We start from the raw sequence: 27,571 nt of genomic DNA, 5'->3' as shown, positions 1-27,571 counted from the left end.
CATTTTGCCTTTTTGCACTTCTTTTTCTTGGGGATGGTTTTGATCAATGCCTCCTATACCATGTCACAAACCTCCATCCATAGTTCTTCAGGCACTCTTTCTATCAGATCCAGTCCCTTCAATCTATTTCTCACTTCCACTGCATAATCATAAGGACTTTGATTTAGGTCATACCTTAATGGTCGAGTGGTTTTCCTTACTTTCTTCAATTTAAGTCTGAATTTGGCAATAAGGAGTTCATGATCTGAGCCACAGTCTGCTCCTGGTCTTGTTTTTGCTGACTGTATAGAGCTTCTCCATCTTTGGTTTCAAAGAATATAGTCAATCTGACTTCAGTATTGACCATCTGGTAATGTTCATGTGTTGAGTTTTCTCTTGTGTTGTTGGAAGAGGGTATTTGCTATGACCAAGTGCGTTCTCTTGGCAAAATCCTGTTAGCTTCCCTACTTCATTTTGCACTCCAAGGCCAAAGTGTGTGTGTGTGTGTGTGTATAAAATATAATTCAGCCATAAAAAAAACAATGAAATAATGTCATTTGCAGCAACTTGGATGAAACTAGAGATTAGCATACTAATTGAAGTAAGTCAGACAAAGACAAATATGATATCACTTATATGTGGGATCTAAAAATATGATACAAATGAACTTATTTACAAAACAGAAGTAGATTCATAGACATAGAAAACAAAGTTATGGTTACTATAGGGGGATAGGGGAGTGGGATAATTTAGGAGTTTGGGATTAATAGATTCACACTGCTGCTGCTGCTGTTCAGTTGCTAATTCATGTCCAGCTCTTTACAACCCCATGGACTATAGCCTTCCAGGCTCCTCTGTCCATGGGATTTCCCAGGCAAGAATATTGGAGTGGGTTGACATGTCCTTCTCCAGGGGCTCTTTCCAACCCAGAGATCAAACTCATGTCTCCTGTATTGGTAAGCAGATTCTTTACCACTGAGCCACTTGGGGAGCCCTAGATATACACTGCTGCTGCTGCTGCTGCTGCTGCTAAGTTGCGTCAGTCGTGTCCAACTCTGTGTGACCCCATAGATGGCAGCCCACCAGGCTCCTCTGTCCACAGGACTCCCCAGGCAAGAACACTGGAGTGGGTTGCTGTTTCCTTCTCCACAGATATACACTGCTATATATAAAATAGATGAACTACAAATAGTTACTGTATAGCACAGGAAATTATATTCAAAATATGTAATAACCTATAATGGAAAAGAATCTGAAAAAGAATATATATATATATACCACATATCTATATATATATACATACATATAAAACTGAATCACACACAAAACTAACATAACATTGTAAATCAACTATTCGTCAATGAAAAAATAAAATACATTTTTTTAAAAAGAATGAGCAAGATCTGAGGGAGAGGCATGAGCCCACATCCTTCATTTATATAACATTAAAGACGTCTCCCCATCTTATTTGGGAAGTGGCTGAAAACACATCATTATCAGCAACACACAATGGGGAAGCTGGACTGAGGGTGATATTCTTAGGAAAATATGAGTAAATTTTAGAATTTCAGAGGTGGCAGTGATCTTAAAATTCAATTAGTCCAACTTCCTGAAACGGCAACCCACTCCAGTACTCTTTCTTGCCTAGAAAATCCCATGGATGGAGGAGCTTGGTGCAGGCTACAGTCCATGGGGTCACAAAGAGTCGGGTACGACTGAGCCACTTCACTTCATTCCACTTCCTGCTCAACAAGAAGCATCTTCTCCAGCAGCTTTGCTAGATGACTATCTTGATGAATGTTTCACATGTACTTGGAAACAATGTGTATTCTGTAGTTGTTGGGCATGAGTTTTATATAAGTCAATCAAGATGGCTAATGCTGTTCTACTCTCTTGTTTACTTTTTGGGTATTCCAGTTATAACAGAGATGAGTTGAAATCTCCAAATATGATTATGGATCCATTTATTCCTCCTTTTAGGTCTGTCAAATTTTGTTTTATACACTTTGAAGCTATATGGTTAGATGTATACACATTTAGGATTGCTATATCTTCCTGCTGAATTGATTTTTTTCTATCATTATGAAATGTCCCTTTTTCTCTTTAATAATATTTTTTTTCTTGATATTGGTAACCTACTAGATAACTAACTTTTGGTTAAATATACTTACGAATGGAAGCTCCTACTTCCAGAAGTGGTCCTTGCAGTGATTAGACAATAAGAAAGTTAAACTTTCATTGGGAAGATTATCTTTATGCCGAGTCAAATTTTGCCTCATGGTAGCTTCAACCCATTGGTACTTACTTGTCTGGTTTAGCAAAACAACACATGGTAAGCATAGTAGTTAAGAACATGGGCCTTAGAGTCCAAAAATTTTGACTAGACTTAAGTGCTACTTACATAACTTGTCAGGCCTTAAGCCTCATTTGTAAAATTGGCACAGTATTACTTATCCTTAACTGTAGTGTTAGAATGATAAATGAGTTAGGTACCTAGAACGTATTAAATAGTCAATTAGTGCTGGTAATTATTATCTCTTCCTGCTTTCACTAATTGCCGACTTGCCTCACTATTCTCCATTTGGCTTCTCAGTCTGTTTCATCAAAAGAATTACTACTTTCTGATTTCAGCATCCACTGGTTTAAATGCTTTCTGTTATCCTGCTATCTCTGACTATATGATTCAAATGTTACTGGCAACTTTAGCATTTCTAAAATAAAGATAAGCTTTATAATCTTTACTATATATTATAGCACTATATTATCCACTGTACATAGTATTATCTGCTTTATCATCATAATGACCATAACTAAGGTGGAAAAAATGTAGTTTTAAATGCCTTAAACTTAAAGAGTCCTGGCAGGTATCTAGCAGTCATTAAAAGAAATATTTTAGGACTGCTTTCAATTGGTCTGTTAAATGACCTGGAGAGGAACATCAGGTTAAACAGTTTGTAATTCCCAGGAGCTTTCCCACCCCTCAAAATTCAGGATATTGTTTTCTTCTCAGGCTTTCCTTATTCCTTTCTGTTTCCCCAGGGAGCAAAGACAGAGCAGAGATTTAGCCTCATTACTAAGTTACTTTAGCAAATGCTTTTTTCTGGGTCTAGAAGCTCAATGTACAGACATCATTTCACTACTAAGATGTTTCTCTTGGGCTGTCTCCTCCCTTTGCTGTTTGTCTTCCCCTTCTTAGGGTGAAGGCTGTTTCTCTCTATGCTGCCTTCTTCCTCCACCTTTTGATGAAGTTGTACTCTATCCTGGGCCTTTCTGTTGATTTAAAGAAATTCTGCCAAGCCTCAGTCTGCTCAGGCCTTCAGGACGGTTTGGCCCTTCTGTTCTTAGCTCCTGCTCTGTGTCTGTCTGGGATCCATGCACAGGCCGGTTCTCAGCCGCTGTGCTCAATCCCTGGCTTCTCATGGCTGCTGTGCTCTCCTCTTCCATCATGCTGCCTGGGCTTTCTCTGACAGATATCTAATCTTGGGTTGCAACCAGGCATTTCAAAAACTGCAGCCTTCTGTTACTGTCTTTTATAAACTCTTTAGCCGTGCTATCTGGTGTTTTTTTTCCCTGTCCTTATGAAATCCATCCTCTCTTCACCATATTTATTATGAACTGTTGTCCAGACATCAAAGAAACTATTATAAATCTATTTTCAAGTATATGCCAAAAATCAGGCATTTTAAAGACAAACACATCCTTCCTCTAGTCTTGTTCTATTTAAGCACACCCTAACTGAGGTCCCAGATGTCCCCTGTTTCTTTCAGAGACCCCCAGTTAGGGCAGAATATCCTTAGGTGCTTGACTTCAACCTCCTCTTTTTTTTTTTTTCCTTTTTGCTTGCATTCCTCCTAAAACAATTGTGATGCAGTGTGCCCCCTCTCACATATTTATTAAGTTTATTCTTGGAATATTTCATAGGTTTCTATATTGGAAAAATATATAATGTTTAGCATTTTACGAACACATATTTTCAGTAAGGCATTTCACTCTTTCACAAATGTATCCAACATCACCTAGATATCAAAGAAGGTGTCTTTAATACACACCACCATCCACTGAAAGATACAGGGCTTTCCTGGTGGTCCAGTGGTTAAGAATCCTCCTTGCAATGCAGGGGACACCCGTTCGATCCCTGGTCTGTGAAGATCCCCCATGCTGCAGAGCAACTAAGCCCGTTGCCTGAAGCCCATGTGCCTGGAACCCGTGCTCCACAATAAGAGAAGCCACTGCAATGAGAAGCCCACACACCACAACTAGAGAAAGTCCACATACAGCAACGAAGATCCAGTGTAGCCAATAAATAATAAATAAATAAATTTATAAAAAAAGAAAAATACATATATTCTACTCTAATGGTCAGAACTTTTCTTTTTATTAATATTCCTTAAATATCACTCTACACTTCTACACTTCTACAGAATTTATCCTAATGCAACATGTTTGATCACTCCTTTGTGGTTATCCTTTTGTTTCTTTGCAGCAACAAAAATGTATAGCTATTGAAATTGATTTTTTTTCTTGTGACCATGAGGCTTTAAGTGTTCAAATTGTTATTCAGCATTGAGGTCTAATTTCCATTATTATCAGCACACGTAAAATCAAAACAAATATTATGAATATTGACAATTATTAAACATAAGAAAAGTTTACTGGAAATGTATCTCTTAATGGGATGGATGGGATTCTCATTTTCTACCTGTGCATGAGGATGCAAATGACTTAACAGTTGGAATGAGACAATCTTCAGAATCAATTCTATTTCTGTTTTTCATTTTTTGTAGCTATAAGGGCTAAGGAATCTTGCTCATATGAATAAATAGGTGGGCATGGAAGGAGTTCAGTTATAGTAATATTTCATTCTTTGAAAGCCTTATGATTTATATAACAAAAGTACTTCATTTTTTTTTATTAGCTATTAACTCTATTAGGGACTACTTCAGTTTTGCTGAAAACAGAGAATTTGATACTTCCTGGTTTGCTGAAGGATTTGTTAGCCATTACAATTTGGTAAGATATCAGTATTTCCAGTCATTCTTTTGTTTGGCACTATGTAAGTTTTCACACCTCGGAGCAAAGCATTATATTCATGATGGGTGAGAGGTAGGCTTTATATGAAATGTGTAAAGCAAAATTAAAAGAGGAAGTGTTTTAGGGGAACCCCAAGAGCCTTGGCTGCAAGGCACATTCTCAGGCACAGTCAACTTAGGGAAAGAGTATTTGAGGAAGATGAAAATCTAGAAACTAATTTCCTAAAACTGTCTATGTGTATGCATCCCATAGAAAGTCTTTGTGATCCCATATGGTCTAGCTGGACTGGAGAAGGCAATGGCACCCCACTCCAATACTCTTGCCTGGAAAATCTCATGGACAGAGGAGCCTTGTAGGCTGCAGTCCATGAGATCGCTAAGAGTGGGACAAAACTGAGCGACTTCACTTTGACTTTTCACTTTAATGCATTGGAGAAGGAAATGGCAACCCACTCCAGTGTTCTTGCCTGGAGAATCCCAGGGACGGAGGAGCCTGGTAGGAGGCCGTCTATGGGGTCGCACAGAGTCGGACAAGACTGAAGAGACTTAGCAGCAGCAGCAGCAGCAGCATAGTCTAGCTGGACAATCATTAAAGGTATAAGGGATTAATAATTAATTATTTAAGGTTTGAGTCATCCTGTCACATCATCCCTGATCTAGGTGAGGAAGCAGACAGAGTGCCTTTCCATGCATGAGGGAAACCTCTCAGCCAGAGCAAGAAAGACTGGGACTGGTATCAAATTGCCCAAAGATCCTACATGCATTAAAGCATGCCCACAAAGATCAACAAACATGGGGCAGTGATTTCAGGGTGCAGATATCCAAGGACACTAGGAGATCGTGAGGATGTTGAGCTCTCTCTCCTCCCATTGATTAAACTCAGACTAACATCAATGTCTGGAGCTCCTCCCAGCTGACTGTAGAAAACGCAGTAAAGGTAGGAGGTTACATCCAGGCTGAGGGCTTTCTTGATGATTCACTGTTAGTTGATGTGGAAGAGGGCACTATCCTTGTGGGACCTGAGGGTCTTTGAAGCAAATCTCTGGACACCCATCATATGCCAGGCATCATGCTCAGTTTTTTACGTTATCTCTTTAATTTTTACAGTAATCCTATGTGGTAGATGCTACTATTGCTGCTGCTGCTGCTAAGTTGGGTCAGTTGTGTCTGACTCTGTGCGACCCCATAGACGGCAGCCCACCAGGCTCCCCCGTCCCTGGGATTCTCCAGGCAAGAACACTGGAGTGGGTTGCCATTTCCTTCTCCAATGCATGAAAGTGAAAAGTCAAAGTGAAGTTGCTCAGTCGTTTCCGACCTTTAGAGACCCCACGGACTGCAGCCTACCAGGCTCCTCTGTTCATGGGATTTCCCAGGCAAGAGTACTGGAGTGGGTTGCCATTGCCTTCTCCAGCTACTATTGCTATTCTTTGACAAATAAGAAAAATTCCAGATTAGGATAACCTCAGATATTCAGATGATACCACCCTTACGGCAGAAAGCAAAGAAGAACTAAAGAACCTCTTGATGAAAGTGAAAGGAGAGTGAGAAAGTTGGCTTAAAACTCAACATTCAGAAAACGAAGATCATGGGATCCGGTCCAATCACATTATGGCAAATAGATGGGGAAACAATGGAAACAGTGACAGACTTTATTTTGGGGGCTCCAAAATCACTGCAGATGGTGACTGCAGCCGTGAAATTAAAAGATTCTTGTTCCTTGGAAGAAAAGCTATGACCAACCTAGACAGCATATTAAAAAGCAGAGACATTATTTTGCCAATAAAGATCCATCCAGTCAAAGCTATGGTTCTTTCAGTAGTCATGTATGGTTGTGAGAGTTGGACTATAAAGAAAGCTGAGCACTGAAGAATTGATGCTTTTGAACTGTGGTGTTGGAGAAGACTCTTGAGAGTCCCTTGGACTGCAAGGAGATCCAACCAGTCCACCCTAAAGGAAATCAGTCCTGAATACTCATTGGAGAACTGATGCTGAAGCTGAAATTCCAATACTTTAGCCACCTGGTGAGAAGAACTGACTCATTGGAAAAGACCCTGATGCTGGGAAGGATTGAAGGCAGGAGGAGATGGGGATGACAGAGGATGAGGTGGTTGGATGGCATCACCAACTCAATGGACATTAGTTTAAGTAAGCTCCGGGACTTGGTGATGGACAGGAAAACCTGGAGTGCTGCAGTCCGTGGTGTCACAGAGTCGGACACAACTGAGCGACTGAACTTAGACTGACTGATGAAAATCGAAATAACCCACTCAAGGTCACAGGTGAAAACAACATTCACCCTCATTCTAATTATACCAGTTTGTCCTTCTTTATTCCAGATTGTAAAATTACACCACAGCTGTCAAGGTCAATGGTCTTTAGGGACCAAAATTCGGAGACTCTCCAGAAGACAGAACAGATCCTCTGAGGTCTAGCGGCAGAGGAAAACCGACATAGTTTACCTCAGAACAGTTAGTAAAGGCTGAGCCACACAAGCTGATTAACAGAGCCAAATCTACTTTTCTATAGTTGTTATGTCTTTCCTCAAGTGACCTTTTCCAGAACAAACAGCAACTTGAAGATTCTCTTCTGATTTAGGTTCTTGGCTCATGCTGTGGTGGAGAAAGCCCTCAACTCAGAGGAATGGAGACAGCTACTGAACTGGCTCCCTCAGGCTACCCATTTCAGTTCTCTGAACTTCAGCTGTTTCTGTGCAATAGATAAGACTGAGGCTAGAGTAGCATTTCCCAAACATTTTAGTCTATGACCCAGAGTGAGAAAGAATTTATTATACTACAAGCCAAGATGCACACCCACATGCATGCACGCGCGCATGCGTGCACACACACACACACACACACACCCCCTCTGAAAAAGTTTGTGATGCCCTGATATATTCAATTTTATTCATTTATTAATTTTATTGGTAAAAAACCCACTTTTGTCACTCTTTAAACTGATATTTTAAACTTCTAATGGGTGGCAAATCATAGTTTAAAAAACTCTGGACTCTGAAAGAGTAGTATAATATCAAGCCAATATCGTTCCTGTGGATTAGGCAAAACTTATCTTTGGTACCCTCCCAACTTACAGGGAGTCATTTTCCTGGCTTTCTCTATACCCGTTTTATTCCCTCTATCCCCATTTACCCTCACCTCCATTGCTTTATATGTAGATATGAAAAACTACTTCTGAGCAGGTGCTTTTGTCTTCTCTGAGGTAGCTTTTTCTGTTAATAATCATCATCCCAGTTTTTGCTTGGCTAGCTTCAGTGGACTTGTTACTTGCAACTAATAGGTTCTGCATTGGAGAGGCGCCTCCGTGGATTCCAGGCCCTGAAAGTACTCACCTTTGACTTTCAGTGCCAGGTACTTGTAGTCCCAGGCAATCCCATAGATGATCAGGCAGCGGTACTGCCCTGCATCCTTCAGCTGGATTCGGGGGATGAGGAACAAGGCCTTCCCCAGGGGCAGCTGCTCCTCCAGCAAAGTGGCTCTTTCACTGAGCAAGACTGTATCATTTTCCACTTTTTGCAAACTGGCTTTTAAAATTCCGAGTTCCACAGGACCTCCAGTGTCAAAATCACACTCCAAGGTCACATTGCTGCCGTAGTCTACCATGTACATTTCCTTTGGGACGGTCACTGTGAACAAAGCTGAACAGAAAATAAGACATTCTCCCACTGTCTGGCTTCACATTTCAGTTCTGTTCAGAGTTGGGGAGCTGAGGAGACCCATATAACCTTGGTTTCCCAGGAGACACCTATCATTATCTGGGCATTTGCAGAAGTTCTTTTCTATCCCTTGCCCCATCCACTTTGCGGAAGAGTGTAATTCTTGATCCCTGCTCTGAGGTAGTTCTTGCCTCTCAACACTCGTCACCTGTACAGCTGACTGGCCTCCCACTGCTCCCATGATCCAAGCTCATTTTCTTTATATGGATCAAATTACATCATTCCCTGCCAAATTTTACCTCCTCTCAGCAGAGATAGTAATAATAACAACTATCAACTGTTGAATTCTTACTAGGTGGTGGGCCTCTGCTAACACATGATCTCTTTTAGTCTCCCCAGCAAGCCAATGAGGTAGAGCCATCTTCTTTTTAGAAAATGAAACGGATACAGAATGGTTAAACAACTTGCCTAAGATTGCACAGCCAGGATCAGACCTAGGTATTGCTAAGTTCAAGTGCTTTTGACCACTACATCATACAAGCCCACTGTAGAAATGTCTTTTCTACTAATACTTAATGTATATCTACCATGTGTCGGCCACTGTTCTAGACTCTAAACCATATCATTCAATACTGAAAATGCAACCATAAAATACACATAATCATTACTGTTTTATAGTTGAAGAAACTGGGTCAAACAGGACGCACAGTTGTTTCAGGATGCACAATTAGTAAAGTTAAAATTCAGAGCCAGTCAGATGGTTGACTTCAAAATCTATAGTTTTTGAAACAGTAGCTCCCCAAATGTGAGACATATACCTCAAGAAGTATGCACAATGATTTTAGATATGAAAGAATCAAGGCCCAAAGGGAGTTGGGTTATTCAGAGAATTTATTCCCTCTTCAATTCATTTCAATCTTTCAAATTACATACAATTTGCAACTAGACTTTCACATTTCTAACAATGGTTATTTTTCCTTTTAATAAAACAAGAAGCGTTCAGGCAGATATTATCAGGAGACTTTAAAGCACCACTTTACTTTTATTGCATTTATTTTTGCTCATATCTTCTATTTACTAGTATCATTGATACTGGTTTTCCATTTACCACGGGGGTAGATTGTTTTCTTCAAAAAATAAAAGCTCAGTTGATTTAGATAATTCTATAAAAACAATAGTGCAAAGAGTAGTCAAACATGGCAAAACTAATGAAAGTAGTGTATGCATGAATAAATTGTGAGAGACTACAAAATTATGCTGTTTCTATCAATAATAAAGGGGCAGTCATTAAGACTGTGTGTACGATCTCAAAGTAGCTTCTGAATTATGACAGAAGATTAGATCAAATTATGTTCAATAGGACTTGCTTCATTAATCCATTCATTTAATTAATTCAAAACTTTCATTTAACAAATATTTGGGGATGGCTTCTAGAATATGCTGTAAAACATAAAACATAGTATGAAAAGAGCTTGGGATTTAGTGACAGATGAACCTGGGTTCAAATTCTGAGTGTATCCAGATTATGAACCCTTTGATCTAGATCACATCATTAAACTTCTATGAGTCTCGGCCTCTTTATCTGCAAAGGTCCAAGGTTAAATCTACCTGCCAGCAGTGTGGTGAAAACTAGATAAACAGCACAAAATGGCTTATTTTGGCAGGTAGTAGGTAGTCAGCAAACATTGGTTCCTTTCTTTTCTACCATGCTTTAGTTCTTGAGAAAGTGGTATTCTGACCATCCTGGACAACAGATTTCACGTAAAAATAGATAGGGGGTTTTTAGTTGCTCGAATGATTCACATTGAAATTCTCTTCTGACTGGAGTTTTTCCTTCTACCATCCTGAAAATCTTTGAAGGCAGTGCAGGTTGAATTTGTTTTGGTGTCTCCAGTGCCTAGCACATACTAAATTCTAGTTAAAGGTTTAACATATAAGTAACAAAAAGGAGGAGAGGAAGAGAAAAAAAAGGACGAGCCTACCCATATTTGCAAAGAGTAGGACATGACTGAGAGACTGAGTATGCATGCACCCATATTCACTTCTGTTTTCCTCTCATCAAACTTCATTTTGCCCTAAATTGCACAAACTGGCATTCTTAATCACCACCCAATGCACCTGTTGGTGTAGTGCACAAATATGAGTTTTATTAAAAATAAGTGATGAGTTTATATCTTCCTTCCAAACCCTGTTTTAACCACAACTAGAAAATGAATGTGCCTTTCTAACAGAAAGGAGTTCACATCTGCCTGGTATTTTTTGTACAGAATGGGTTTGGGCAGTGCTTCTGTATAAAACGTTAATTAAGCTTGCATTTTTTTGGCCACATTGAGAAGACTCTGGGATGATACATGTGAAAAAAGACACTGTGCTTCTAAATTTCCCACATGATCCCATTTTGTGGAATGCCCTGAACACTTGTAATAACTCTCTCCCAAGTCTCCATAATAGGATACTCCTAAAAGTAGATTCTTAGAATCATCTCCAAATATTTGTTATTATGTCCTCTTATAACTAAAACAGAGCTACCTGTTATGAAATATACTCTGCCCTGAAGAGTAAAATATTTATTTATTCACTCGTCAAATATGTATTAACTATCTTCTATGTGCCTAGTTTAGAAATTTATACTACTTTGACTTTCTTCATAGTACTTCCTTCTCTTTTATTATACAATAAAAGAAGAACAAGAAACAAGATAAAACAAGAAACAGGGAAGAGAAATGGGGATTGCAGGGAAAGTTAGTTGCTGAGTCTGAGATTTAACAAGAATCAGAGGACTTTGGTGTAGTTGCTATTAGATTTATTTAGCAAATTTATTTACCACACTTACACTTTCTTCTCATGAGAGAAGGAACACCTGTAACTTCCTCTGGAACTCCCCACAGCATACAGCAGAACTCCCCTCTTCACTGTCTGGGCCTTTGACAAAAACCCATTTGCTGCTTGCTTTTCCCCTCTGCCTTCCATAGAGTGTATGTGTATATACACACATGGAACCCTGGAGCATAAAGTGTGCTGTCTCTCAGGCAGGTGACATTTTCCAGCTAACATTCACAAGAGGAAAGGGCAATTGGCAAACATAAGTCATGTATCTGAGTCGCTCAGAATAAACTAGGAGATTGTTAGTTGGTCTAATTTTGCCACAGTTGAAGTTTTTAAGATATGCAAAGCTTTCAGCTTGATTACTTGATATAAAATGATAAGTTTAGGAATGCAGTACACTTTTGCAATCCTCAAGTATTCTCGAAAGTGAAAGTGAAGTCGCTCAGTCATGTCCGACTCTTTGCGACCCCGTGGACTGTAGCCTACCAGGCTTCTCTGTCTGTGGGATTTTCCAGGCAAGAGTACTGGAGTGGGTTGCCATTTCCTTCTCCAGGGGATCTTCCCGACCCAGGGATCAAACTCAAGTCTCCCACATTGCAGGCAGACGCTTTACCCTCTGAGCCATCTTATTGTAAATTACAGAGGAAATCAAAACACTCTTGCAAACAATTCTGTGAAGAGGTTTTTCTCAAGCTTGGCTGCATATTAGAGTCACTAATGAGAGGGTCTCAACCTTAGCCATAGTTGGTATCAGCTGGGAAGCTTTTAAAACATACTAATGCTCAGACCCCAATTTGTATCCTATAAAATTAAATTCTAATCATTTTGCGAGGCCAGCATCAACTAAAAATAATTTCCTGGGAGTTTCTAATGTGCAAGGAGCATTGAGAAACCATTCAAAGTGTTGTTCTCAGTTTTCTTAGGCAGCTAGTTGGGAATGCAGAATCTCAGTCCCTTCCCAGGACCTAGAACCTGCATTTTAACAAGGCTGGGGGATTCAAATGCATATTAACACTTAAGAAACAGAGTTATAACACTGGTTTGTATTTGGTCTGTTGTGTAAGATAGAGTAATAGTTAACACGTATTAAACACAATGAACCAGACACTAGGCTAAACTGTACATCTCATTTGATGTCCCCAAAGCTGCAAGACTGGAGTCACTGCACTCATTTTACAGACGGGGAAACTGAGGCTTAAAGAAAAGATACAATTTGCCCAAAGTAAAAAAGTGGGAGCTCATGGAGTTGGAATTCACATTCATATCTCTGTGCCCTGAAAGCCTGTACTTCTAACAGATATGACTATATATCTACTGGCCTGTGTATACTATATACATTAATGAGACAGATATACTTTTCAGTTTTATACTAAGTAAAAGACATTTGTGTTCTATTTCATATGTCACATGGTTACAAAACTAAACTTCAACGTAGCACTGAACTCCTGATGCCATCAGAGAGACACTGGAGAACACTGGAAAAGTTTCCACAACTGCAAAACTAAGCAGACAAAATATTCATTTGGTCATCTTGACTAAATTAAAGGGTGAAGGACATGGCGACAGCATGAAAAAATAACACATGAAGGTTCTTTAGACAGATGAAAATAGCTGGCCTGAGTAATGCTAGAGCCTTTTTGAAGGTTCTTGGGAGAAGTTTGCATTTTATTTGCAATCCGGAGTCAGCACCTGTCATATCTCCAGGAAACACAAAACAATTTATTTGCATTAACTCCCAAGATAGCTTCCTCTTTAAGCTAATTTTATACTTTTCTTCTGCATTAACAGAAACTTAAATGTTTACAGACTTCCTACCTAAGGGATTTGAAAAGTGAGGATGGGGCTAGGCAGGGAGGTGAGAGGGCACTGCTTTACACAGCCAGTCTTCAGAAAACTCTAGTTCCTGGTTCTGGACAGATGCTGCTCTGGACACCTGACTCATGCACTCCTCTTTGCAAGAATGCTGCATGAGACATCTTGTCTACTTGAAATCCCTTCCCTAACCTGATACTTCTGCTTTGTATATCTCAGGGGTCAGCAGATGTAGTTTTGAAGGCCGGCTATAACCTAGACAGAATGACCCAGGGTGTGGTCCCTGTCCTAGAGTGACGTCAAGCATCACCATGGCCATGTGCCTCCTGGGTTTTATTCTTCTCAGATGGACGAAGAAAGAGGGAAACATCAATGAGAGACATAAGACTGGGGTTACTTTTTCTTCCAAGACATGACAAAGTACAAAAATAAATATTTTTCTTGAATGTGTCTAGGTTACAAGATGTCCTTAGGTTTTGAAATGAAAATATAAGAAAAAAAAACTGAACTACAATGCTATAGTAATAAGAGAGTGGTATGAGTGAAAGTATATATACATAGATCAATAGAATAGACAGAGGATCCAGAAAAAGGCTCACACAATAAGAGCCAATTGACATTTTTTTTACAAAGGTGCAAAGGCAATCAAAGGAGAAAAGACAGTCTTTTCAACAAGTGAACAAATGGGGCTGGAGCAACTGGATGTCCATATACCAAAAAGAAAAATCCCAATCTATACTGCACAGTATACAAAAATCAACTGAAGGTGGATGGCAAACCTAAATGTAAAATGTACAACTATAAAATGTTTAGAAGAAAACCTAGAAGAAAATCTTTCAGGTCGTGGGTTAGGCAAAGAGTTCTTAGATATGACTAACCATCAAAGAAAAAAATTTGATAAATTGGATAGCTTCAAAATTAAAATCTCTCCTCTGCAAAAGACACTGTTAAGAGAATGAAAAGATGACTAGGAGAAAATATTTGTTTATCACATATCTGATGAAGAATTTGTATCTAGAATACATAAAAAAACTCTCAAAACTAAAAAATAAGAAAATAACCCAATTAAAAATGGTCAATGATTTGATATGCACTTAAGAAGATATATGGATGGGCAATAGGTACATGAAAATATGCTTATCATTACCAGATACTAGGGAAAGGCAGATTAAACCACAATGAGATACTTCTGTACACCTATTAAGAATGACTTTAAAAACAAAAATGGCAATGTCAATACCAAGTGATGTCAAGATGTGGAACAACTGGAACTCTCATACTTTACTGGCAGGAATGCAAAAACAGTATAGATACTAAGAACAGCTTGATGGTTTCTTATAAAGTTAAATATATACTTAATGTATGTCTCAGCAATCCCACTCCTAGGTATTCACTCAAGCAAAATGAAACGCTATGCTTCCACAAAAACCTATATACAAATGTTTAGAGCAACTATATTTATAATTGCCCAAAACAGGAAACAACCCAAAAGCCCCTCAACTGGAAAATGAATAAACAAAATGTGGTGCATACATACAGTGTGATACTAATCAGCAACAAAAAGAAATGAACTACTGATTCATGTAACAATATGGATAAATCTCAAATGCACTGTGATACGTGAAAGAAGCCAGACAAAAGGAATGTCTAAAAATGATCCCATTTATATAACATTCTGGAAAATTTAAAACTGTAGGCTAGAGCTGGGGGATGGTTGAGGGGTGGTTTTTGCTTGGTGACAGAACTGTTCTGGGTCTTGCTTGTGGTAGTGGCTATATGACTATGTGTGTGCACGTGTGCTCAGACATGTCCAGTTCTGCGGCCCCATAGACTGTAGCCCACCAGGCTCTGCTGTCAATGGACTATCCTGGCAAGAATACTGGAACGGGCTGCCATTTCCTATTCTAGGGCATCTTCCTGACCCAGGGATCAAACCTATGTATCCTGCATTGGCAGGTGAATTCTTTACCATGAGCCACCTGGGAAGTGGCTATATGATTATGCATATGTCAAAACTCATAGATGCTTTTATTTTAAAAAGTATAAATTTTTATTTTGTGTCAATTTAAAAGTTAGTAATTTAAAAATGAAAATATTTTCGGATAGCTTTTCACTTCACACTTTAAATTATTTTGCAGATAACACAGTAGACCATACATAGAGCATTCATATAAGGAAAGAGTTAATTTCACACCTGTCTCTAAAAATCCCAGCTGGGCAGGGTCCCTTAGGAAGGAAATATCAAGTGTTCATTTAGCCGCCACTGCAAGGCAGGGCTGGAGTAAGCAGAATATTGGAGTGTTCTCCAAAGATGGCCCCAAGTCAATGACTCTAGTGCCAGACCCTGCTGGGCAGCCCAAGGGAAGGGGAGGAATGCTACTGGGATCACCTGGAAGAGAGGGGAAAGCTCCTCAAAAAGTTATCAGTGCCAACAAAGGCATTCTTTCTCAGTCAAAGGCAGTATGTTGGATGACTTCCCATGGGATTGGGCCTGCTATTACAGAGGACCTAATTCCCTGTGTCCATCTCTGTCTTCCTCTCTTACATACTGGTGTTCACCACTATAAAGCGCTCATGATCCTGACTGGACATGTGAATGGTCTGAACTGCCTTCCTCAGGAAAGTGAAACTCTGAAACTGCTTTCCTCCTTGCCATCTATGCCCTCAAGCAGAGTATCTTTCTTCAAAATCCAAAGGCATAGCCTAAGGTTCATTTTTCATTTAGACGCAAGGAAGACTCTGATTTCCCAATTCAAGTAATCCACATTAATGTGTGAATGACCAATGGCTGCTACGGTTGCTTTTTAATAGAGGAAGTGTCCCTGACAGAAGAGAAAAGAACAGCTGCTTGGCATCTCATTTTCAGGACACTTAACCCATGTTCTCTTGGGTCATTTCAGCAATGCATGGTCTGAACGGTCTTGTCATCTTGTTACTATGTTTACTGGAGAGTGGGGATAGATGGACCAATATTATCAGTCCCTGTTTCTGTAAGATAGGAAACAGGTGTGCACAAGCCATCCTGGGCACCATTGTTTTGATTGTGCTTGTCATAGCTGGTAATCACCCTTTCTCTTAAAGAAAGTCTTTAGCCCAAGGACCACATTCTCATCCTCAGCTTCAGCTAGGGGTCATCATCTGTTCCTTCTTCTCAGGACCCTCCCCAGCCTTTGACTTTTCTTACCTTCTGTCTGTTGAAGCTTCAGTCCCAGGCTCAAAATTAGTAGGAGGAACATGTTCTGTACCGGATCTGAAACAGACAATTGAAAGTCTCAGAGCCTTCAGCAGTTTTGCTGGATCTCATGATCTGGTCATTTGCTCACTCCTGAAAACAATGAAATGACTGGTAAACAAATCTTTGTGGAGGCAGTGGACCGTAGTAGAGTAGAGCTAGGAAGAAAAGTTAAAGGCTGATTGCCTAGAGGAGATGAGAGATAGGGTAAGAAGAAGTGAGGCAATCTATCGATCAAAATTAGAAGCTCTTCTTCCCTTTCTTGCAACCTTTTCTGAGTATGAACCAGTCCTCATGACTGGTAACCACAAAAGCTGGTTATCTGCACCTCTTTGTTCCTTCCATAGTTTCAGTGTAGGCCTTTGAAAATCAGTCTTGTTCATCAAATGGATACTGTACACCATCATTTCCAGCTGGACTGCAACTCTGGGAACGGAGCTAGATAGTATATAAATACTTGCTAGTTGACTGAGCAGGTAAAGTTGTCAAAGCTCACAAACTTTCCCACTTAAGGACTTCTCACAGCTAAAGCAAAAGGGACAGGGAATAACACTGTCAACTTCTTTGTCCTCAAAGAGGCTTTTAAATTTTATTGGCCTTGGAAGCATTTCTTCAAGGGGAATTAATCAGACAGAGGCATACATCTGAATCAGGTAAAAGCAGAGCTGCTCCGAGTACAATGGAAAGCCAGGGAAGGATTTGGATCAGGAGAATGACATGACCTCATTTACATTTTTAAAAGAGGACTTAATTTTGGTGTAGACAATAGACTACTGTTGTAAAGGACAATGGGATGGGCAAGATTGGAAGCAGAACGATCAGTAAGGAATTTTTTTTGCAGAGATGATGATAGTTTAGACCAGAGTAGTGGGGCCAGTGGAGATGAGAGGTAGTCTGTTGAAGGTTTTTTCCATTTATACATTTAAAACACTTATTGAACTTTTAAAATTTGTCCTTTAAATTATTAAAATCTTAACAGCTTTATTGGAGTATAATTGACATACAATAGAGGATTATGTGTGTGTGTATATATATATATTTAAGACACAGATGATTCAGTGGTACAACTCAGTGGTTTTTAGTATATTCTACAGAACTGTGCAACCCATACCACTATCCAATTCTGGATCATTCTCATCACTCCAAAAAGGAACCCCATGCCCATTAGCTGAAACTCCCCAATTCTTCTTCCCTCTTCCTCCAGTCCCTGGCAACCACTAACCTTCTTTCTGTCTCTATAAACCTGCTTATTCTGGTTATTTCATATAAATAGAATCATACAATATGTGGTCTTTTGTGTCTAGCTTCTTTCACTGAGGATATTATTTTCAAGACTCCTCTGTGTTGTAATGCATTACCAGTACTTCACTCCTTTTTATGACAAGCTGAGCGCTGAAGAATTGATGCTTTTGAACTGTGGTGTTGGAGAAGACTCTTGAGAGTCCCTTGGACTGCAAGGAGATCCAACCAGTCCATCCTAAAGGAGATCAGTCCTGGGTGTTCATTGGAAGGACTGATGTTGAAACTGAAACTCCAATACTTTGACCACCTGATGTGAAGAACTGACTCATTTGAAAAGACCCTGATGCTGGGAAAGATTGCGGGCAGGAGGAGAAGGGGACGACAGAGGATGAGATGGTTGGATGGCATCACCGACTCAATGGACATGAGCTTGGGTGGGCTCTGGGAGTTGGTGAGGAACAGAGAGGCCTGGCGTGCTGCAGTTCATGGGGTCGCTAGGAGTCGGACACGACTGAGTGACTGAACTGAACTGAACTGATTATTCTATTGGTGTGTGTTCACACCACTTCTTTCTTATCCATTCAACAGTTGATAGATATTTGAGTTGTTTCCACTTGTTGGCTATAATGCTGCTATGAACGTTCATTTACAAGTTTTTGTGTAGATATGTATCTGAATCACTTGAGTGTACATGTAGGAGTGGAACTGCTTGGTTAAGTGTTAACTCTGTATTTAACTTTTCCAGAAACGGTGAAACTGGTTATCAAATATATGATTTTCAATTGCTCTCTCCCATCCTGTGATTGTCTTTTCAGTTTCTTGACAGAGTTCTTTGAAGCACAGATGTTTTAATTTAATTGTAAAATACAAATTAATTTTGATGAAGGCGAGTTTTGTTTAAAACTTTCTCTTTCAATTGCTTGTTCTTTACGTGTCATCTCTAAGAAATCATTGCCTAACCCAAGGTCACAAAGATTTACATCTATGTTTCCTTCTGAGAATTTCACAGCTTTAGTTCTTTTATTTACATCCTTAACCCAGTTTGAGTTAATTTTTGTAAATGGTGTGAGGTAAGATTTCATTCATTCATTTGCACATGGACATCCACTTATCTCTGCACAATTTGTTGAAAACAGTATTCTTTTTCCATTGACTTGTCATAGCACCCTCACCAAAAATCAACTGACCTTAAATGCATGGGCTTAGCTTGAAATCTCAATTCTATTCCATTGACATAAATGTCTGTCTTATGTTTGTACCATAGACTGCTGATTATGTGGTAGCTTTACAGTAAGTTTTGAAATCTGGAAATGTGAATCTTTAAACTTGCTTTTCTTTTTTTAAGACTTTACTTTTATTATTATTTGATGTGTGGCTATTCTTGCTCTCTTGCATCTCCATGTGAAGTTTAGGAAAAATTTCTCCACTTCCACACAAGAAAGCAGCTGGAATTTTGACAGGGATTGCACTAAATCTGTAGGTCTATTGGGGAATACAGCCATCTTTATAATACTAAGTCTTCTAATCCATGAATGCAGCATGTTTTTCCATTTATTTAAGTATTCTATATTTTTAAAGAAGATTTGATGGGAATTGCTGACAGCTTGGAAATATAGTTTAACAAGTGTAAATAAATCTAGGAAAATTTCTAGGTTTGGGGCTTGAGTCACTAGGAATGGAGACACCTATTAAAAAGAGGAAAACTAAGAAAGAAGCAGATTTGAGAGCAGAAATCAAGAGCTGTATTTGGAATATCTTTGGTTTGAAATGACTATTGGACTCCAAGTAAAGATGTTTAGTAGGTGGGTGGACAACTGGTGGTCCAAAGTTTAGGGCAGAGACACACATTTGGGAGTCATTAATGCCTAAGTGTTACCTAAAGCCACAGTGCTGCATGGTGTCTCCTAAAGAGAGACAGAGAAGGGACAGTGTCAAAGGACTGAGATATGGGGCATTCCAACATTTATAGGTCTTTGGGGGGAATACTAACAAAGTGAACTGGGAGAATGAGTACAAAGGCAAATTAAGCATCTCTTATTCTCTATATTCTGATGATTTCACATCTGGAGTCTTGTCGACTCTAGAAGGACTGCCTCCTCAGGATTAGCCATTTCCTAGAGACAGTATGAAAAGGCAAAATGATAGGATACTGAAAGAGGAACTCCCCAGGTCAGTAGGTGCCCAATATGCTACTGGAGATCAGTGGAGAAATAACTCCAGAAAGAATGAAGGGATGGAGCCAAAGCGAAAACAATACCCAGTTGTGGATGTGACTGGTGATAGAAGCAAGGTCCGATGCTGTAAAGAGCAATATTGCGTAGGAACCTGGAATGTCAGGTCCATGAATCAAGGCAAATTGGAAGTGGTCAAACAAGAGATGGCAAGAGTGAACGTCGACATTCTAGGAATCAGTGAACTAAAATGGACTGGAATGGGTGAATTTAACTCAGATGACCATTATATCTGCTACTGCGGGCAGGAATCCCTCAGAAGAAATGGAGTAGGCAAAATGGTCAACAAAAGAGTCTGAAATGCAGTAACCTGGATGCAATCTCAAAAATGACAGAATGATCTCTATTTGTTTCCAAGGCAAACCATTCAATATCACAGTTATCCAAGTCTATGTCCCAACCAGTAACGCTGAAGAAGCTGAAGTTGAATGGTTCTATGAAGACCAACAAGACCTTTTAGAACTAACACCCCAAAAAGATGTCCTTTTCATTATAGGGGACTGGAACGCAAAAGTAGGAAGTCAAGAAACACCTGGAGTAACAGTAAATTTGGCCTTGGAATGCGGAATGAAGCAGGGCAAAGACTGATAGAGTTTTGCCAAGAAAAGGCACTGGTCATAGCAAACACCTTCTTCCAACAACACAAGAGAGGACTCTAAACCAGATGGTCAACACCAAAATCAGATTGATTATATTCTTTGCAGCCAAAGATGGAAAAGCTCTATGCAGTCAATAAAAACAAGACCAGGAGCTGACTGTGGCTCAGATCATGAACTCCTTGTTGCTAAATTCAGACTCAAATTGAAGAAAGTAGGGAAAACCACTAGACCATTCAGGTATGATCTAAATCAAATCCCTTATGATTATACAGTGGAAGTCAGAAGCAGATTTAAGGGACTAACCTGATAGACAGAGTGCCTGATGAATTATGCATGGAGGTTTGTGACATTGTACAGGAGACAGGGAGCAAGACCATCCCCATGGAAAAGAAATGCAAAATGGCGGTCTGAGGAGGCCTTACAAATAGCTGTGAAAAGAAGAGAAGCAAAAAGCAAGGAGAAAAGGAGAGATATAAGCATCTGAATGCAGAGTTCCAAAGAATAGCAAGGAGAGATAAGAAAGCCTTCCTCAGCGATCAATGCAAAGAAATAGAGGAAAACAACAGAATGGGAAAGACTAGAAATCCCTTCAAGGAAATTAGAGATATCAAGGGAACATTTCATGCAAAGATGGGCTCGATAAGGGACAGAAATTGTATGGACCTAACAGAAGCAGAAGATATTAAGAAGAGGTGGCAAGAATACACAGAAGAACTGTACAAAAAAGATCTTCAAGACCAAGATAATCACGATGGTGTGATCACTCACCTAAAGCCAGACATCCTGGAATGTGAAGTCAAGTGGGCCTTAGAAAGCATCACTACAAACAAAGCTAGTGGAGGTGATGGAATTCCAGTTGAGCTATTTCAAATCCTGAAAGATGATGCTGTGAAAGTGCTGCACTCAATATGCCAGCAAATTTGGAAAATTCAGCTGTGGCCACAGGACTGGAAAAGGTCAGTTTTCATTCCAATACCAAAGAAAGGCAATGCCAAAGAATGTTCAAACTACCGCACAATTGCACTCATCTCACACGTTAGTAAAGTAATGCTCAAAATTCTCCAAGCCAGGCTTCAGCAATACATGAACTGTGAACTTCCTTCCAGATGTTCAAGCTGGTTTTAGAAAAGGCAGAGGAACCAGAGATCAAATTGCCAATATCCGCTGGGTCATCAAAAAAGCAAGAGAGTTCCAGAAAAACATCTGTTTCTGCTTTATTGACTATGCCAAAGCCTTTGACTGTGTGGATCACAATCAACTGTGGAAAATTCTTCAAGAGATGGGAATACAGACCACCTGACCTGCCTCTTGAGAAACCTATATGCAGGTCAGGAAGCAACAGTTAGAATTGGACATGGAACAACAGACTGGTTCCAAACAGGAAATGGAGTATGTCAAGGCTATATATTGTCACCCTGCTTCTTTAACTTCTATGCAGAGTACATCATGAGAAACGCTGGGCTGGAAGAAGCACAATCTGGAATCAAGATTGCTGGGAGAAATATCAATAACCTCAGATGCAGATGACACCTTATGGCAGAAAGTGAAGAGGAACTAAAAAGCCTCTTGATGAAAGTGAAAGAGGAGAGTGAAAAAGTTGGCCTAAAGTTCAACATTCAGAAAACGAAGATCATGGCATCTGGTCCCATCACTTCATGGGAAATAGATGGGGAAACAGTGGAAACAGTGTCAGACTTTATTTTGGGGGGGCTCCAAAATCACTGCAGATGGTGACTGCAGCCATGAAATTAAAAGACGCTTACTCCTTGGAAGAAAAGTTATGACCAACCTAGATAGCATGTTGAAAAGCAGAGACATTACTTTGTCAACAAAGTTCTGTCTAGTCAAGGCTATGGTTTTTCCAGTGGTCATGTATGGATGTGAGAGTTGGACTGTGAAGAAAGCTGAGCACCGAAGAATTGATGCTTTTAAACTGTGGTGTTGGAGAAGACTCTTTCATGCTAAAGCTGAAACTCCAGTACTTTGGCCACCTCATGCGAAAAGTTGACTCATTGGAAAAGACTCTAATGCTGGGAGGGATTGGGGGCAGGAAGAGAAGGGGACAGCAGAGGATGAGATGGCTGGATGGCATCACTGACTCAATGGACGTGAGGCTGAGTGAACTCTGGGAGATGGTGATTGACAGGGAGGCCTGGCGTGCTGTGATTCATAGGGTCGCAAAGAGTCGGACATGACTAAGTGACTGAACTGAAACTAGAGACAGTAAGCAACTTACCTATTTCATATGCAAATCAACCTATCCAGAGCCCTACCTCCAATCATCTCCTTTTGGGGCTTTCGCACTCTGGGCCATTTTATATATATCTGTTCTAATCACCCTAGGGCCAAATAACAGATTATTCAAACTAGCCCAATTCCTTCCTAGGGAAACCACAGTGAGGGCTCCTGCCCACTTTGCCCCCTCTCCTTCTACCTCATGTGCAACACTGGTATTTTCCTGTATGGCCCTCTGTGGTGTGGCATGCCCCTTTCTCTTGGGATCTGTGACTATAACAAACTATTTTTTCAATTAAAGTCACCTCCTGATCTGTTGGCTTCACCGCTAATAATGATAAAATAATGAACAAAAATTAAAGAAATAATAATAAAACCTAGAGTTTAAAACATAGAAGGAGGGAGTTATCAGTTGAGCCAAATGCTCTTAGGCACTGGATTTAGCAGCATGAAGGTCATTGATGACCCTGGTAAGCACAGTATAAATAGACTTCATACAGATAAAAATAGGAAGTAAGGAAGTGGAGACATCAGAATATGGGCAACTTTTTAGAGAACAGTGCTATAAAAAGGGGAAGAGATATGAGGCAGTAGCTAGAAGGGAATGCAAGGTCCACAGGGGTCTGTATTCTTGTTTTTTATTTAGGGAAGGAGATATTACAGCAGGTAACAACTGGGTATGGTAGTCATACCATACCCATATAGTCATCCTATAAAGAAAGCTGAGCGCTGAAGAATCGGTGCTTTTGAACTGTGGTGTTGGAGAAGACTCTTGAGAGTCCCTTGGACTGCAAGGAGATCCAACCAGGCCATCCTAAAGAAAATCAGTCCTGAATATTCATTGGAAGGACTGATGCTGAAGCTCTAATACTTTGACCACCTGATGTGAAGAACTGACTCATTGGAAAAGACCCTGATACTGGGAAAGATTGAAGGCTGGAGGAGAAGGGGATGACAGAGGATGAGATGATTGGATGGGATCACTGACTCAATGGACGTGAGTTTGAGTAAACTCTGGGAGTTGGTGATGGACAGGGAGGCCTGGCATGCTGTAGTCCATGGGGTCGCAAAGAGTCGGACATGACTTAGCGACTGAAATGAACAACTGGGAACAAAATCTAGTGCTTTCCAGCAAGAAATGCTCAAGACACATCTTTGCTGGACTTGAAAACTCTCTTCCTTATTGAAAATGCAAATACATCCAGAAAAGATATCATTTTAAGCTGCATGTGTAGCTTAGCACTTTCTGAGCATTTTTGTTTCTAGAGTACAAAAGGATAGCATGTAGCATATAGTTCTGGCAACAGAAAGGACTCTGGATTCACCCAATACTGGTTCTAACTTCCCCTTCTTCCCTCCCCACCCAAGGGGACTTTCCTTGCACACTGCCTCCTTGAGCCAACTAAGAGACAGTCACTGTCATAAAGGTACTTTCCAACCAGAAGTCTTCTTTCATCTAAGGATAATGTGCCCCATGCAGTGATTAAGAGTTCAGGTTCTAATGTCAGGAACATTCTGAGTTCAAATTCTGAGTCTACAAATTATTAGCGTTTTCCCTGGTGTGTCAGATGGTAAAGAATTTGCCTGCAATGCAGGAGACGCAGGATCAATCCCTGGGTGGGGAAGATCCCCTGGAGAAGGGAATGACTACCCACTTCATTATTCTTGCCTGGAGAATTCCATGGACAGAGGAACCTGGCAGGCTACAGTCCATGGGATCACAAAGAGTTGGACATGACTGAGTGACTAACACTTTCACTTTCAAGACCTTAGATAGTTTATAAAAACTTCTGTATCCCATTTCCATAAAGAGTCAATAATAATAACTCTTACTTCGAGCCAGAATCCTGGGGTCATCTTAAACCTACTCATCTCTCATCTTACACATTCAGTCCATCCCTCAGTCCTATTAATTCTACTTCCTGGATGATGCCTCTTCTTCCCACAGCCCTACTATCACCTTACTTCAGCTTCACATCATTTCTCCTTACATAGCATAGAGTAGTCTCCTCATGCCATTTTTACCTCCTAGTCTTGCTTCCTTCTGATCCATCCTTCTCTAATGGTCACAAATCTTGGAGTCATCCTTGACTCCTATGTTCTCTCACCTTCATCTGATTCATGAACAAATCCTATAAGCCATTATTTAAAATATATCCAGAATCTGACCACATCTCACTGCTTCTATTAATATATCAATCTCAGCCATCACTCTCTCTCATGGTGATTCTAACTTTGGCTTCCTACAGGTGATTCTCAACACAGGAACCAGAGCGAGTCTTTAAAAATATAATTTGAATCATGTCTGCTCAAAACATTTTGGTGGCTCAATATTTCACTGAGAATAAAAGCATAAGTCCCTCCAATAACCCATATAAGAGAGGCCTCTGTGTTAAGCCTCTCCTGCCATGCTTTAGAAAACCCTATTGTGGCCATGCCCCTTCTGCAGTGTGGGGTGTTTGCTGGGCTGAGAGGTATTATCTAGAGCCCTCGACCTTACCCATGACCCATTACAATCTGTGTCTTTGGGATGCTAGACTTCCCTGCCCAGATGGCCCTGAGCCCACCTCCAGCCTATGCAATGCCTTCCTCAGATCCACCCCTTCAAGAGTGGATCTTGCTGCCAGTGTGCCTACCCCCACCCTTGGATGTTTTCTTTGCTCTTTCTAGTGAGACTGCCTTATATAAAACTGCAACAGCACCACCTCTCCCCTCCCCAGCATTTCCAATTTTCCTTGTCTGTCTCTCTTTCCCAAAACTTTTGTTACCATCGAATTTACCATATAATGTACCTGTTTTATTATATTATTAATATTACCTGCTGTCTTCCATTATAATATAATCACTCAAAGGGCAGGGATCTTTGTCTGTTTGCTTACTACTATGCCTTCAACCCTAGAGCACAGTCTGGCAATAAGGAGGCACTCAGTTAATATTTATTGGATGAACCATCCCTTTACCTAGCAGGCAGAACAATCTCTTGAAAACTGAATAATCAAACCTAAACCATGTCACTCCTGCTTAAAAGACTTCAACAGCTCCCACTGTTTACAAGGTGATGTCTTCCAGGCTAGAACAGGAGCTCTTTGTACAGTCATCCCCTGGTATCTTGCAGGGTATTGGTTCTAGGATTGTCTGCAGATACCAAAATCCAGGGATACTCAAGTCCATTATGTAAAGTGGCATAGCATAGCTGGCCATATACATAGGGTCATAGAGCCCTTTGGATGCAAAAGGTGGATTGCACTTGATTTGGTCCTTATAACTGTGTGCTGAACAGACAAGTAAATGAGTGTTTGTATGCATGACAATTTAGCATCATACTCAGGAATCTTAGTCTACAGACTCCCAATTGACACATTCTATCAGAGAAACAGAAACTATATAGTGGCTGTTTATTTGGGGTACATACAAGAACTTTTTATCAAACAGAGCCACTCACAATAGAATGGGCCACTCAGGCATGGGGAGGCCTCATTCCTGGAATTCTTTAAGCACAGGGTACACGCTGAAACAAAAGTTTCCACAAAAGGTAGAAAGTGATCCCTTTTTAACAGTAAGATTATTGACAAGATTATCTCCCAGAAGAATGTTTCCACAGGTATCTCAAGTCCCTCACCAATTTCCCTCAAAACACGGCAATCTGGATAAGACTTCTGCCTCCTGGGCTCCTTATGAGAACCACATTTTCTGAAAAAAAGTGGATTCTTAAAGCATTTAATGTTAGGGAAGTATGAATTCTTTCATACTCAGCCAGGCAGGGCCTGGAAGAATTTATTTGGAGAACTTATAGGGTGCACTGCTAAATCAATTAACTTGACGCATCATTTACAGAGCACCGATGGGTGAGGTACTTCTTCAGCCAAATGAGCATTGTGATGACTCTTTTCCACAATGCAATGAACATGTTCAAACAACCACAGCCTTCTCTAGCTTTCTCTTTTAAAACTCACCTTTGTTTTGGATATAAATATTTTCCTATGCCTGGCCTAAGCCTGGTCAATTGTTAATTTTCATCTTAATTATATATTCCTTATGGATGTATTTGGTTTTGCTAGTCTTTTCATCAAGCAGAGGAAGATTATAGCTATCCTTGTATCAGGCAGGGTAGCCTCTAATACTTAGGAATGTGAGTGGAAAAATTTAATCAAGTAATTAGTTTAGCTGAATTTCTTAATTTCTGGATAATTCTTAATGAAGTTCTGAGTAGTTCTTGATAATTCTGCCTATGAGCATGTTGTAGTTGAGGGCAAGGCAAGTAGTTGAGGGAAGTATGAACTCTTTCATACTCAGTCAGGCAGGGCCTAAAAGAGTGACCTAAAATGGAACAGAATGGCATAGGATAAGCTTTGAGAAATTTTCTTGTGGCTCCGGGAGGAGCCAAGAAGGGCCCTCTTGGTCAGGAGATGATCAAGCTTGAGAGTGAGAAGAAGTGAAAGCTACCATTTTTAGATTTGTGAAAGGTCCTGCTCAAATTGCTGCCCTCTTTCTGTTGGTACCCAGGCCGCTAGAGAAGCTGTTGCTCTTGGTGGCATGGTGGAAGGTTTTAGGAGATAGGAGATCCGGTCTTTGTCTCTGCTGCCTTAGGAATTTATTCTCCACTTTCTACAAAAGAAGGGTGAACTAGGTGATTTCCACAGTCCCTTCTATGTGCCATCTATGCAGCTAACAACCAATCTCAACTATTTTGTTTCACCATGTTAGGTAATCCTCAA

At 40.1% G+C, this 27,571-nt stretch overlaps 1 protein-coding gene across 2 annotated transcripts in view; it reads right to left on the bottom strand.

The window, feature by feature from the left end:
- PDCD1LG2 (programmed cell death 1 ligand 2) overlaps positions 1-27,571 on the bottom strand; it is a 93,723-nt gene that overhangs the window by 42,891 nt on the left and 23,261 nt on the right. For both annotated transcript variants that reach the window (XM_060409433.1, XM_012124822.4), the window contains 2 exons: positions 16,502-16,567; positions 8,356-8,661 (listed from right to left, as the gene is read on the bottom strand). In XM_060409433.1, the coding sequence (XP_060265416.1) occupies positions 8,356-8,661; positions 16,502-16,567 (372 nt within the window). The remainder of the gene's footprint in view (positions 1-8,355; positions 8,662-16,501; positions 16,568-27,571) is intronic.

This window comes from Ovis aries, chromosome 2 (genome assembly GCF_016772045.2).
Source record: "Ovis aries strain OAR_USU_Benz2616 breed Rambouillet chromosome 2, ARS-UI_Ramb_v3.0, whole genome shotgun sequence".
Classification (NCBI taxonomy): Eukaryota; Metazoa; Chordata; class Mammalia; order Artiodactyla; family Bovidae; genus Ovis; species Ovis aries.
Note: the sequence above shows the minus strand (reverse complement) of the source record. Positions and strands in the feature narration are given on the sequence as shown.